The sequence below is a fragment of the Corylus avellana genome, chromosome ca8, assembly GCF_901000735.1.
Source record: "Corylus avellana chromosome ca8, CavTom2PMs-1.0".
Classification (NCBI taxonomy): domain Eukaryota; kingdom Viridiplantae; phylum Streptophyta; class Magnoliopsida; order Fagales; family Betulaceae; genus Corylus; species Corylus avellana.
Genome location: NC_081548.1, coordinates 24,005,338 through 24,017,035, shown reverse-complemented (window position 1 = coordinate 24,017,035; position 11,698 = coordinate 24,005,338). Strand labels below are relative to the sequence as shown.

Below are 11,698 nucleotides of genomic sequence, written 5' to 3'. Positions count from 1 at the left end.
TGGTTCCCAAGCGCATGCCCAGTTGTCTGTGTATCTTCCAAAGGTACATTCGCGAACTTTTTGGCTGTTTTGGCTCCTATAGATATTTTCATATAAATTCTTGATGGGTTTGGTTAATTTGATTCGGTAACCAAACTACGAAAATGTTAAGTAGGGAGTCGGACAAACATGAGAGATTGTGGGATGTCCAATGATATAATCGAACTGAAATATCAGTTTTGTGTATAACTTCCTATCAGAGTGATCCTTTCCTGTTTGCGGATTGTGACTAATTCATAGACTTCTGACTCCACCTATGAGGGACTAGCCTAATTGATTCACCGGTCACAATGAAACAATTTATGTGGAACTTGTTATTAATAGATAATATTCTTGGGCAAGGAGCATGGTTAGTGATTCAACAGCTGCCTGAAGGTTTACGAGAAGGTTTTAGAATTAGAGATGCCTTGGTGTAAGACTTTAATGTATAGCCAAGATATTTTTTGTTGTAGTTGGAAGAAATTTGTGATTTATCATGCTAGGTCATATTAAAGTTTCGTGATCTTTGAGAATGCCAGAAAAAGGTGAGGATGGTTATGTTGTGTTTAAAAGAAAAAGAGACCCACATTAACCCCTTGATGAAAGAAAATCCTAGCTGGATCTGAAATTTTTTAGCAGCTCTTTGCATACATGATAAAAGTTAAGGAACATTTAGTCTTTTGGACAGCAGAAGTGCCATTTGTTTCCATGATTACCTATTAATTTGTGGCATTGCCTATAAGCTTTACCAAAAGGTTCCAGAATAATCTCTGGAAATGGCAATAATTTATTTTAAAAGAGATAAGGAACCGGCTGCTACCTGTTGTTTTTATGTTGTTATCATGCTTTTACCACTAATGGCCTGCATGTGCACTATACTTGAGTTTTGGGATACAACGCTTTTTTTTTTTTTTTTTTTTAAGAAAAATTAATGTATGTAGTATAACCTTGGTTCCATCACTTACGAGTGATCCTTTTTTGATGCAATAGGCATTTTTTTATATGGAATGTTAATGATGGTCTCTCGTGGAGTTTTCTTTTTTCTACGGATTGATACGATGAGGGCTTAGTTATGAGACTGATGAAATATAAGTTATACAGTTTTGCCAGAAGGAAGAGTAGGGTGGTTCAGGAGGAGATGTTAAGGATTGGTAAGGACTTTATGTATTCTGGTTATCATACTCTGACTTATCTATTTCTGGTAATGAACATCCTATCTCTTTCATTACCATACGATGTTGAAAGAGAAGTTAGTGTCCATGATGCAATGACGAGGTGTTCTCCCAGACTATAGAAATGTATTTATAACACCTTTTCACGTGCATAGCACGCTTTCTTCACACTTCCCCTTTCAAAGATAATTAGCATATGAAGATAAGGAATGTTCATTCAAAGATAGCGTGCTCTCAAGGTTGGCCTGGAAATGCTCAATATAGGTTGAAATGGTGGTATGGAAGTTGACAAATGAATGGCTTTTGTGTGATAGGCAGCCGGTAATAAATGTAGTGAGTCCAATACATGTTGTGGAACACCTTACATATGTATTTGATTGTTGGAATGTGTGTACAGTTAGTATTGTATATGGATGATGAGAACCTCTGTTCAATGGGACAGTTGCTCTTCTTGCTTCAACTCCTTACTCAGTTTAATGATGAACTTTGTTAAGCTTCTGTTTTATTTATTTGGAGATTTGATAGTGATAGTTGTACTTAACTGTTACTTTTGTGATTAATTTCTAATGCCTACATTGTTTAAACATACTTAGTTTCTTTGTGGTGGTTCATGGTCTCTTGGTAACGTTTGCTGTAACAATTTGTAGGAAGATGAGCATATGGAAGTTGACACTGCTACATCTGCTAATCAAGCTCCAGTAAAACATTTACTGCCAGAACTTGAGATTTACTGCTACTTGCTCGTACTACTTTTTCTGATTGATCAGAAAAAGTACAATGAGGTTGGTTCTTTGTTTATTTCTCTTTTTTATGCATTATAGGGGGCTGAACCCGTTCAGGTAGTTGTGTTGTGAACATGCTTTCTGTTTCTCTTTCAGGCTAAAGCTTGTTCATCAGCAAGTATTGTTCGGCTTAAAAATGTAAACAGAAGAACTGTTGATGTTATAGCATCTAGACTGTACTTTTATTACTCATATAGCTATGAGCTCGCGGGTGATCTAGCTGAAATTCGGGGGTGAGTTCTCCATCAACGCAAATGTACATAGGAATTTATGTATGTGTGTGTGTATATATGTTATATCATGCAGGACAAAATAGAGGATTAGTAGCTGAATGAGACTGAGTTTTATATATATATTTTAAATTTTTTATTATTATCTAATCTAGATGTATGTTATTTTCAGCAATCTGCTTGCCTTGCATCGCATTGCTACATTGCGTCGTGATGAGCTGGGTCAGGTTTGTTTTCAGCTCAAATGAAGGTTGTTCTGTGTTGGAGATTTAGAACTCATATTGATACGATGCCATGATGCAGGAAACACTTCTGAACTTGTTACTTCGTAATTACCTCCACTACAACCTATATGATCAGGCAGAGAAGCTAAGGTCTAAGGCACCACGATTTGAAGCACACTCAAACCAGCAGGTGCAGCAATTTTCTCTATAAAATTGTAGTGGAATTAATTCATATGGGTTAAGATTCTGCTTCACATTATCTGAATGTCTAACCTGGTCACTGCTTCATTGATTTGAAGGTCTAAACTGGCAGAGTTTTTGTTGTTTGGTCCACATAAAAATTTATCACTCAATTACTTATTAAAAAAAAAAATATATATCACTCAAATACTTATTTTTGTTTTTATCTTGTATCCATGAAGTATTCATGAAACTTGCTGTGATTTTATTTTGGTTTTATCTTGTATGTTATGTTTGGATGAAGCAATTGAAATTTATATGCTAAATCTCAAAATTATGATATTTAGAATCCCATCATTTGAAATCCCAACAATTACAAATGTCTGTGTTTGGATCTACTTACATAGTCTATGAATCCATAAAAGTTTTGTAAACATCAACCATCACCGACTAGTTACACCCCACCATTGCACCCCATGGTCATCCACTGTCAAACCTTGTTTTAACATAAATAGAATACCTGCAATCCAATTCCCACTCATTAATGAAAATCTTCTAGAGCCAGAGACCTCGCTTCTCAAATTATGGCAACAAGAAAAGCTTTCCATCCATTGCATCACTCTCTGGTGCACTTTTTCCATGTCAAAAATGATTTGACATGTAAAACACGAACTTTACTTAGGTCAAGCAACACTTGTGCTTTTTGCTTCGTCCCTAGGCCCCATGAGGCCTTTGCAGTTAAGTGTGCCTGGTACTTTTAACAACATTGCATGACATCAAAACAAGGAAGTTTCTTTGACACAGTTTAAATTTGTCGTGTCTGAATTCCACAAAAAGTTTCCTACCCAAACACACTCTTAATGATTTAAGTGGGGAAGTTAGCCCTTGAAATCTATTATGATTGTAAGATTTAGGTCTATAGTTTTCTTTTCTTATACCCAAAGTTTCTAGAGGTGGGGTATCTTTCTCATAAATAAAGTAGTGGAATGTACTGACGTTCAAGGAAGCTCAACCATGAGAGAGTGCCACAAGGAACCCAGAGCCTCTGGGTGAAGTAGAGCTTCTGTGCTCTCGAACCTCCTCTGTATTTTTCTTTTAGTGCTCTCTTCTCTGAAGTTTCTTCTCTTATATTTCACTAAAAAAATAATTCCTTTTTCTTTCTTTCTTTCTTTTTTTTGGTCTGATGCATTCTACTTGTTTGATCAATTGTGTAGAGCTCTAGTTTTGGTACTGTCTGACCAAAAGTGAGCATGAATACCTCTGTAATATAAGCATCTGATGTCAAAGATTTCCTCTGCAGTTGTATGTTTTTACTTATCAAAAAAAGATTTCCTCTGCAGTTTTGTCGATATCTCTTCTACCTTGGGAAGATTCGAACAATTCAGTTGGAGTATACCGATGCAAAAGAGTCTCTCCTGCAGGCTGCTCGGAAAGCCCCAGTTGCGGCTAAAGGTTTTCGAATTCAATGTAACAAGTGGGCTGTGTTAGTCCGTCTACTGCTGGGAGAAGTACCTGAAAGGACAGTCTTTATGCAGAAAGGAATGGAGAAGGCTTTGAAGCCATACTTTGAGCTTACAAATGTGAGTCCAAAATGTCAAACTGGAAGTAATTAATTGCAACATGTCAATGCATTATGTAGAATCATGAATTTAATATTGATTTACTACTTGCTAAACCATAATTCTTGATTAATACTGCAAATCTTCATATATATTGCTTGACCTTTTAGGTTGACAGCTATACCCTAGTTAGTCTAGTCAGTGTTTGGTTCTGATGTACTCCATCTGCGATTTTGGAGGGTTTAACCTTGTGCTGGAACTTTCAGGCTGTTCGGATTGGTGACCTTGAGCTGTTTAGGAATGTTGCTGAGAAGTTTGCTGCCACTTTCAGCGCAGACGGAACACAAAATTTGATTGTTCGGTTGCGGCATAATGTCATCAGGACCGGTTTGCGTAACATCAGCATCTCTTACTTCCGCATCTCACTTGCTGATGTTGCTGAAAAATTGAGGTTGAAATCTCAAAACCCTGTCGCGGATGCTGAGAGCCTCCTAGCCAAGGCTATTTCTGATGGGGCAGTTGATGCCACCTTGGATCACACAAATGGGTGGATGGTATCAAAGGAAACTGGTGATATTTACTCCACAAATGAGCCTCAAATTGCTTTCAACTCCCGGATTGCTTTCTGTCTTAACATGCACAATGAAGCAGTTAGGGCCTTGCAGTTTCCGCCCAACACACACAAGGAGGAGGGAAGTGCTGAAAAGAGGAGAGAGAGGCAGCAACAGGAACAAGAACTTGCCAAGCATATTGCTGAAGAAGATGATGATGATTTTTAACTGTGGGGTTTTTTTGTTGTTGTGGAAAGAGCCCTATTTGTTATGAAGCTATCATTTGCTAGGTAGCATGTGATCGAATATGGCCTTGTCATGTGCACGATGTATGACTTATTTCATTATGCTTAAAATTTTTGAATCTTTCTTTTGAAGCTATCTTTCCTTCTTTATATCTATGCCTCTGCTTCTGATTTTATATTATATATATATTTGATAATCCACCTTTGAAGTGTGAATGAGCGAGCAGGTCTCAAGAAATTCGAGGCTTCTAATGATTGCCAACTCCTTTTTTTTTTTTTAGTACTTTTCTTTCTCTAGGTTGTAACGATTGGATAATCATGGCCAGTTGTGTTTGCCTTTTGAATTATTTGAAACCATCAACTCTTGCCGCGGAATATGTTCATGGTTTTGGTTGACGGTGATGCTATATCACATGCCAACTTCGATTCAATAGTAGATCCAACTTTTTGAAAAAGAGGTTTTGAAGAAAAATATTTTGGGTATTACAGTTTTTATTACAACTCATTATAAATTGTAGTAATCCATGTAGCAGTTATCACGTCACACAGACTTAAAAAAATTGGCGTGACACTTACCACACCAGCGAATATACCATATAGAGATTGTGTTGTTGATAGAAAGATCTAAAGGAACAAACTGTGAGGATATAAAAATTTGTTTTGATACTAAATTTTCCCTTTTTTTTTTTTTTTTTTTTTTTTGCAAATAGAGTCAATCTCTATATTTGAATTAAATGCTTTTTGTTGACTTTTGGATTAATTTTCAGTTTTGCCCTTTTTAGAATGACTTTCTTGCTTTTAAAAATTGATTTTTATTTTTATTTTTATTTTTTTTATGGTTATCATGTTTAATCCTTTTGAAATCGAATATTCCTTATTATTAAATTTATATCTTTTTGATTTGGTAATTATCTAACATTTTCGTAGTTATTCCAACTTGTTGAACTCTGAAGGAATAAATAAACTCAAGAAAAGGCGTTCCTAAAATTACTCCACGTGTATCTCTTTTCCTAAGAAAATTACTTCATTACGACCATGAACATTTGACATTCTGTGATTAATTCTTATTCTAGATCCACTTCAAGAAGGTAGTTTTTTACGTTGTTTTCTCAAAATGTTTTGTAGAAATAAATCTATTAACATATCATAACTTAGAGTGTTGCTAGGAGAACTGCGGTTTCTTTACAAATTGTTAATTTAATTAGTTCTTAGCTGACTTATCAACCATACACTTTTAATTATTTCACCAATTATGAACAAGGAAATAACAAATGTACATTATGAAACGCCATTTAAGATTTTAAATAATGCAACAATATATTCATGTACACTATTAGATCTTTGAATTAAAATCTTAGCTATGAAATGATTCTTCTGATGATGAAGAAGATTCTATTCGATCCATCAGTTTATAAGAAAATAATTGTAAAACTGTAATCCTCTAAGCATATTTCCGTAAGTCTAATGCCAAAATCGGTCATGTGAGTGGCACATGAAGAATAATAGCATGTATCAAATGGGTAAAGGTAGTACCATGTGAAGTTGAATGACATGATCTACGCAAAATACACCATCACACAAAATCATTGAATATGTCATTTTACCTTCAAGAAGCAACTAACCAACACATCAAAATAGAATCCAAAAAAAGAAAAAAGAATCACAGGAAGTGTGGAATTTGATTTATTTACGGCCCTTCTGTTGGGGGAAAGCATGTGGGTGTGGAAGAAAAGAGCTAAGAGAACGTGGGAATAATTGAATGAGGACTCAGAAATCTTCAGGCTCCCACAGAGAATTCAATTAAATAAAACATCCAAGTTCTCTATACTTTCAGAGATCACATGTCAAGTTGTTGCTTCTGTGAATCTGGCCCCTTATTTATAGACGCTATGCTTGTGCTTGGAAATGACAAAAAAAATATAGATACATTCCCCCCGGCCACCCTCTCCATCTTCTCTCGATCTTCATTGGGCTAGCAAGAAATGGCGAAAATCGCTTCTGTATTGGCAATCTTGCTTGGCTTGTGCCATTTTTCTATCCATGCCAATGCATTTGCACCTTCTGGGTACACTAAAGGACATGCTACCTTCTATGGCGGCAGCGATGCCTCAGGAACTATGGGTATGAAACTCAAATCTATCTACTTTTCATTTTTTTTTTCTCAATAAATCTAGAGCTTTGTCCACACCGTGCAAAGTGTCCATTCAACACGGGTCGGATAAAGCTCGAGCTTTTGCCCGAATGTGGCCTAACGGGGTCGAACAAAGTGATCATGACTTATGACCAGAGCCAACCCCTTGGCGTTCTTTTCATAACTTTTGAAGGCTGAGTCTGAATGAACAATTTGTGTGGGTGCAGGAGGAGCTTGTGGGTACGGGAACTTGTATTCTACAGGGTATGGGACTAGGACTGCGGCTTTAAGCACTGCATTGTTCAACGATGGAGCCTCATGTGGGCAGTGCTACAAGATTGTATGTGATTATCAAACTGACCCTCGATGGTGCAAGAGGGGAGTATCTGTGACAATCACTGCAACAAACTACTGCCCTCCTAACTATGATCTTCCAAGCAACAATGGAGGGTGGTGCAACCCACCTCTCCAGCATTTCGATATGGCTCAGCCTGCCTGGGAAAAGATTGGCATTTACAGTGGAGGGATAGTGCCCGTGTTGTTCCAAAGGTTTTTGATTTTGTTTTTTTGTTCTCTTATTTTAATTTCTTTCTTCTATCAAACACTTAATGCAGAAAGTGATAATCTTATATGCTTTTTAATTTGATTCTGATGGGTGCAGGGTTCCATGCAAGAAGCATGGTGGGGTTAGATTCACCGTAAATGGAAGAGATTATTTTGAGCTTGTTATGATTAGCAATGTGGCAGGGGCTGGATCTATTCAATCTGTATACATCAAAGGCTCAAAAACTGGATGGTTGGCAATGTCAAGAAACTGGGGTGCTAATTGGCAATCCAATGCCTATCTCAATGCCCAATCTCTGTCCTTCAGGGTCACCACCACTGATGGAGAAACCAAATTGTTCCAAGACATTGTGCCATCAAATTGGGCTTTTGGTCAAACCTTCTCCAGCGCAGTACAATTCTAAGCCCAAAACAAAACAGCTTTGTCAGGGTTTAGGTTCAGGGTTTGGAACCAATCGGCAGAGGCGTGCTTACTATTTTCCGGAAGCAGCCCGCCACCCTTTTTTGGGTCCACGTACGGTTTTGGCTGGTGGTTGAGGTGGGTGGCAAACCCATGAACCCAAGGCTGTTTTTTGTTAGCTTTGTGCATTTTTGAACCAACAAGGCATTAGGGCTTGCCCCTATGTGTGTGAATGTTGCAATATTTATTATGGCACACCAATAAGAAGCGCAGTGAAAATGCAGCTTCAGCATTGTAGAAATATCTAAATTTACAATTTAATTACTTGATTGTAATATGAATTCTATTGTAATTGTTATACATTCGGAATTGAAGTTTCCTACATACCTGTTTGCAATAATTCAACATGGTCATATTCCATTATACAATAGTTGAAAGTGTTTTGATTGCGTACAAATATTAATTAAAAGATTAAATTTATGGGACATTTTTTTTTTTAGCTTAAATTTTTGAGATTAGTAGTAATTTTTAGAAGCATGATATCGTAACTGATGTCCTAAGTTCAAACTCTATTAATTTTTGGGACATTGCAAATTGCTTAGTATTGCTATGGTATTCTCTTTATAGTTTCTAGTTATGTTTATATATATATAGTTCTTAACGCTCGTGTTGCACACGCCGCAACCCCTTTTTGGCTCATGTGATACATTCACAATTTTCCCTTTCTTTCTCTCCTTTTACTTATGGAGAACCCCATATTAATATGCAGTGTCCACAAAGCCTACTTCACTGAGTACTTTTCTCTCCAGACATCGTGATGGTGCTCTTCTTTGATGGCTCTAGTCCAGCCACTATCATTGCTCCCTTCCTTGCTATTATTCTCAAGTTTGCTTACGGTTGCAATAGGTGTTGTTTTAGACAGATCCACCTTTATACTACTCCTACAGAACGTCATTTTAAGCAGTACTCTCTTAATTTTTTGGTCGGTAGACCAAGAATCTAATGGGCTAGACCATTCATTCAGCCCATTCCAAAAGATCATAGATTTTGTACTAAGGTTTTTGTAAAGTTGTTCCCATTTTTTTATTATTATTATTATTAAAAAAAAAAGAAGAAAAATTAGATGTATTTATTCCCTGTTCCTCCTAGAAAAAGAAAAATCAAATTAGTCATTTCTTATCCGCTTGTGAGCTGCAAACGTTAATCCACGAACCCCAAATACCCGAGCAACACCCCCACCGGCCTTCCGGTGGACCCGGCTGTTTTATTTGTTTTCTATTTGCAAGTCTGTGAAACGTTTTGATTTAATACGCAGAAAATTGCACGCAACAGGAGTCACGACACCGTCGACACGTTAGTTGGCCAGACTCACAAATCATGTCTCGTATAATTCATATCACATGCTATATATTTTCCCATTTAGAGGAATCGCAATTAAAGGAATCTTTCAATCGTACATTGCAATTTTTGTTACAATCAAAACAATATAATAATTGAAATGCCTTTTGTTTTTTTTTTTCATGAAAAAAAATAAACAAAGAGTGGTTCGTATTCGCATTAGCTTGAATTTTTATAAAAAATGGTGTTTTCAATTGAATATTTGTTAATTTTGAGCAAGAGTATTAAAATATTAATTAAATTAATTATATTGATAAAGCTATTACTAATTAGAGAATGCATGCAGCTGCATGTAATTATATGGATGGATTATCCCATTGTTTATTGATTAGCTATTGACAATGACACTGGGAGAGCGGTTCAAGTGGGGAGAGCTTGTTGACCATATGAACTAATTGGATTACGCAAAAGGGGTGCCTTTATCCGTTCAACCCCTATCCACCAAACATGGCCTTAAATTAAGGTCAGTAGGGTCTAAAGAAAGGCCACTTTCCTTCGCTTCATTTCTAATCAGGCCAAAAGCAAGAAAAAAGTTGATCGATCGGGCAATTCCACAGGACCACAGCTGTGTCTCATCTCCATTGTTTGTTTTGTATTCCTACTGTGGTGCAATTTGGGTCCTATTTCTCAAGGTTAATGGACGGAGATGTCCTATCATAATATGTGTAATTCAGACATATCCCATTTGTCACATTTTCACTACAGTTTATTCCTTTGAAAAGTGACTCTGAACTAAACTAGATTTATTCTGAAAGAGTAGATTAGTAAGCTGAAATTGAGGATTGAAGTTGTAAGATACTTTAGGAAGAGAGAAAATAATGATAGGGTAGAGAGACAACAGTTGCCACCTATAGGGAAAATGTGCTAATGAAACTTTAATTATTACATAAAATCAAACTGTGAATCAAATTAAGGATTCTACAAAAAAAACTGGCGAAATCTAGTAATAAAACCCTGCTAAAACGAGAAAATAAATATTTCTTAAATTGACAAAAAAAAAATTAAAAAAATTAAAATAGTAATTCGAAGAAAAAAACAGTGGATTTTGAGCTTAAAAACGACGCTCTGACACATTGTACGTGCTTAAAAATGCTTTTTGAATTGAGGTCTTAAGCACAATTTTGATACTTGTAGCTAAAGTTGACCCTATTAATCAGCCAAACGAGGCTGATTTTTTATATAATCATTGTTTCATTATAACTTCTGATCTTTTTCTTTGGATGATTGGCATGTTCTTTTGAAGATCAAAACACTTAAAAACTCACTTTTCAGATAACAACATGGATGTGATATGGCTTGTCCTTTTCCGAGCTTGCTTCAATCACACTACTCCACCAATAATGTTTTTGATCACCAAATTCGCTAACAACCATATTCTCCATAACAACTCCAAGCTAGTGTTCCCTTTTGCTCATTCCCCCTCCGCTATAAATCACCTACCCCCATCTCTGAGTTTTTCACAGGGAAACAATTAACCTTATATATTGATCTCCATTTCAACAATGGCAGCGATAGTTTCAGTAGTACTTGCCCTTTTCATCCTCTCCATTTCTTCTTCTGTGAGCTCACTGAGCTCAAACTACTACGACAAAACATGCCCACATCTCGAGTCCGCTGTTACAAGTGCTGTCAAGACAGCCGTGTCAAATGACAAAACAGTTCCAGCCGCTCTGCTTCGGATGCACTTTCATGATTGCTTCATAAGAGTAATAATCATTTTGATCGAATTATAAAAGTTATAATATCATTAATTACTTGTTCATAATCTGTACAACTAGCTAATTAATTAACTTTTTTTGTGGTGTTTAAGGGTTGTGATGCTTCTGTGCTGCTGGAATCAAAGGGAAAGAACCAAGCGGAAAAAGACGGGCCTCCTAATATTTCATTGCATGCATTTTATGTGATTGACAACGCAAAGAAAGCAGTTGAAGCTTTGTGCCCGGGGGTGGTCTCTTGTGCTGATATCCTGGCTTTAGCTGCTCGTGATTCCGTTGCTCTGGTTAGTAGCTAGCTAGCTAGTCGATCTCTGTTATGAATATGACGTGCAGTAGTAGAGTAGGAATCTATGTTTAATTGCTTTTTATTTATTTTATGTCAAGTAGTTAGATAAGAATGAAACTCTGATTGTTAGAGGTGTTTATCTTCTAGCAAATAAGAGTTATCATTTATTAGATAAGGAGTTATCTCCCTTTGGTAGAGGATCACGTATCCTAGTAGGTAATTAGGAGTTCAACTCCTACTTTA

At 36.5% G+C, this 11,698-nt stretch overlaps 3 protein-coding genes across 3 annotated transcripts in view; all 3 read left to right on the top strand.

Moving 5' to 3' along the window:
* The first annotated feature begins 6 nt into the window (after positions 1-6).
* Positions 7-5,111, top strand: LOC132189425 (probable 26S proteasome non-ATPase regulatory subunit 3). The gene is made up of 7 exons (XM_059604165.1): positions 7-43; positions 1,838-1,972; positions 2,069-2,205; positions 2,375-2,429; positions 2,506-2,616; positions 3,947-4,186; positions 4,432-5,111. Exons 2-7 carry the CDS (start codon positions 1,850-1,852, stop codon positions 4,942-4,944), a joined length of 1,179 nt encoding a protein of 392 aa, XP_059460148.1. The 5' UTR covers positions 7-43; positions 1,838-1,849; the 3' UTR covers positions 4,945-5,111.
* A 1,788-nt stretch (positions 5,112-6,899) lies between these two features.
* LOC132189881 (expansin-A11) lies at positions 6,900-8,108 on the top strand. The gene is made up of 3 exons (XM_059604701.1): positions 6,900-7,082; positions 7,320-7,641; positions 7,754-8,108. Exons 1-3 carry the CDS (start codon positions 6,944-6,946, stop codon positions 8,058-8,060), a joined length of 768 nt encoding a protein of 255 aa, XP_059460684.1. The 5' UTR covers positions 6,900-6,943; the 3' UTR covers positions 8,061-8,108.
* Positions 8,109-10,839: 2,731 nt separating this feature from the next.
* LOC132190142 (peroxidase 64-like) overlaps positions 10,840-11,698 on the top strand; it is a 2,623-nt gene continuing 1,764 nt past the window's right edge. Inside the window, exons 1-2 of the mRNA XM_059605041.1 lie at positions 10,840-11,160; positions 11,265-11,453. Coding sequence (XP_059461024.1) covers positions 10,957-11,160; positions 11,265-11,453 — 393 coding nt within the window. The 5' untranslated portion in view covers positions 10,840-10,956. The remainder of the gene's footprint in view (positions 11,161-11,264; positions 11,454-11,698) is intronic.

Bases quoted from the DNA above. Each gene is read 5' to 3' on its own strand.
- LOC132189425 (XM_059604165.1), top strand. From the start codon at position 1,850: ATGGAAGTTGACACTGCTACATCTGCTAATCAAGCTCCAGTAAAACAT. The intron at 2,206-2,374 runs GTGAGTTCTCCA...TGTTATTTTCAG, and splicing joins GATCTAGCTGAAATTCGGGG to CAATCTGCTTGCCTTGCATC. The intron at 2,430-2,505 runs GTTTGTTTTCAG...GCCATGATGCAG, and splicing joins GTCGTGATGAGCTGGGTCAG to GAAACACTTCTGAACTTGTT.
- LOC132189881 (XM_059604701.1), top strand. From the start codon at position 6,944: ATGGCGAAAATCGCTTCTGTATTGGCAATCTTGCTTGGCTTGTGCCAT. The intron at 7,083-7,319 runs GTATGAAACTCA...GTGTGGGTGCAG, and splicing joins CGATGCCTCAGGAACTATGG to GAGGAGCTTGTGGGTACGGG. The intron at 7,642-7,753 runs GTTTTTGATTTT...TGATGGGTGCAG, and splicing joins GTGCCCGTGTTGTTCCAAAG to GGTTCCATGCAAGAAGCATG.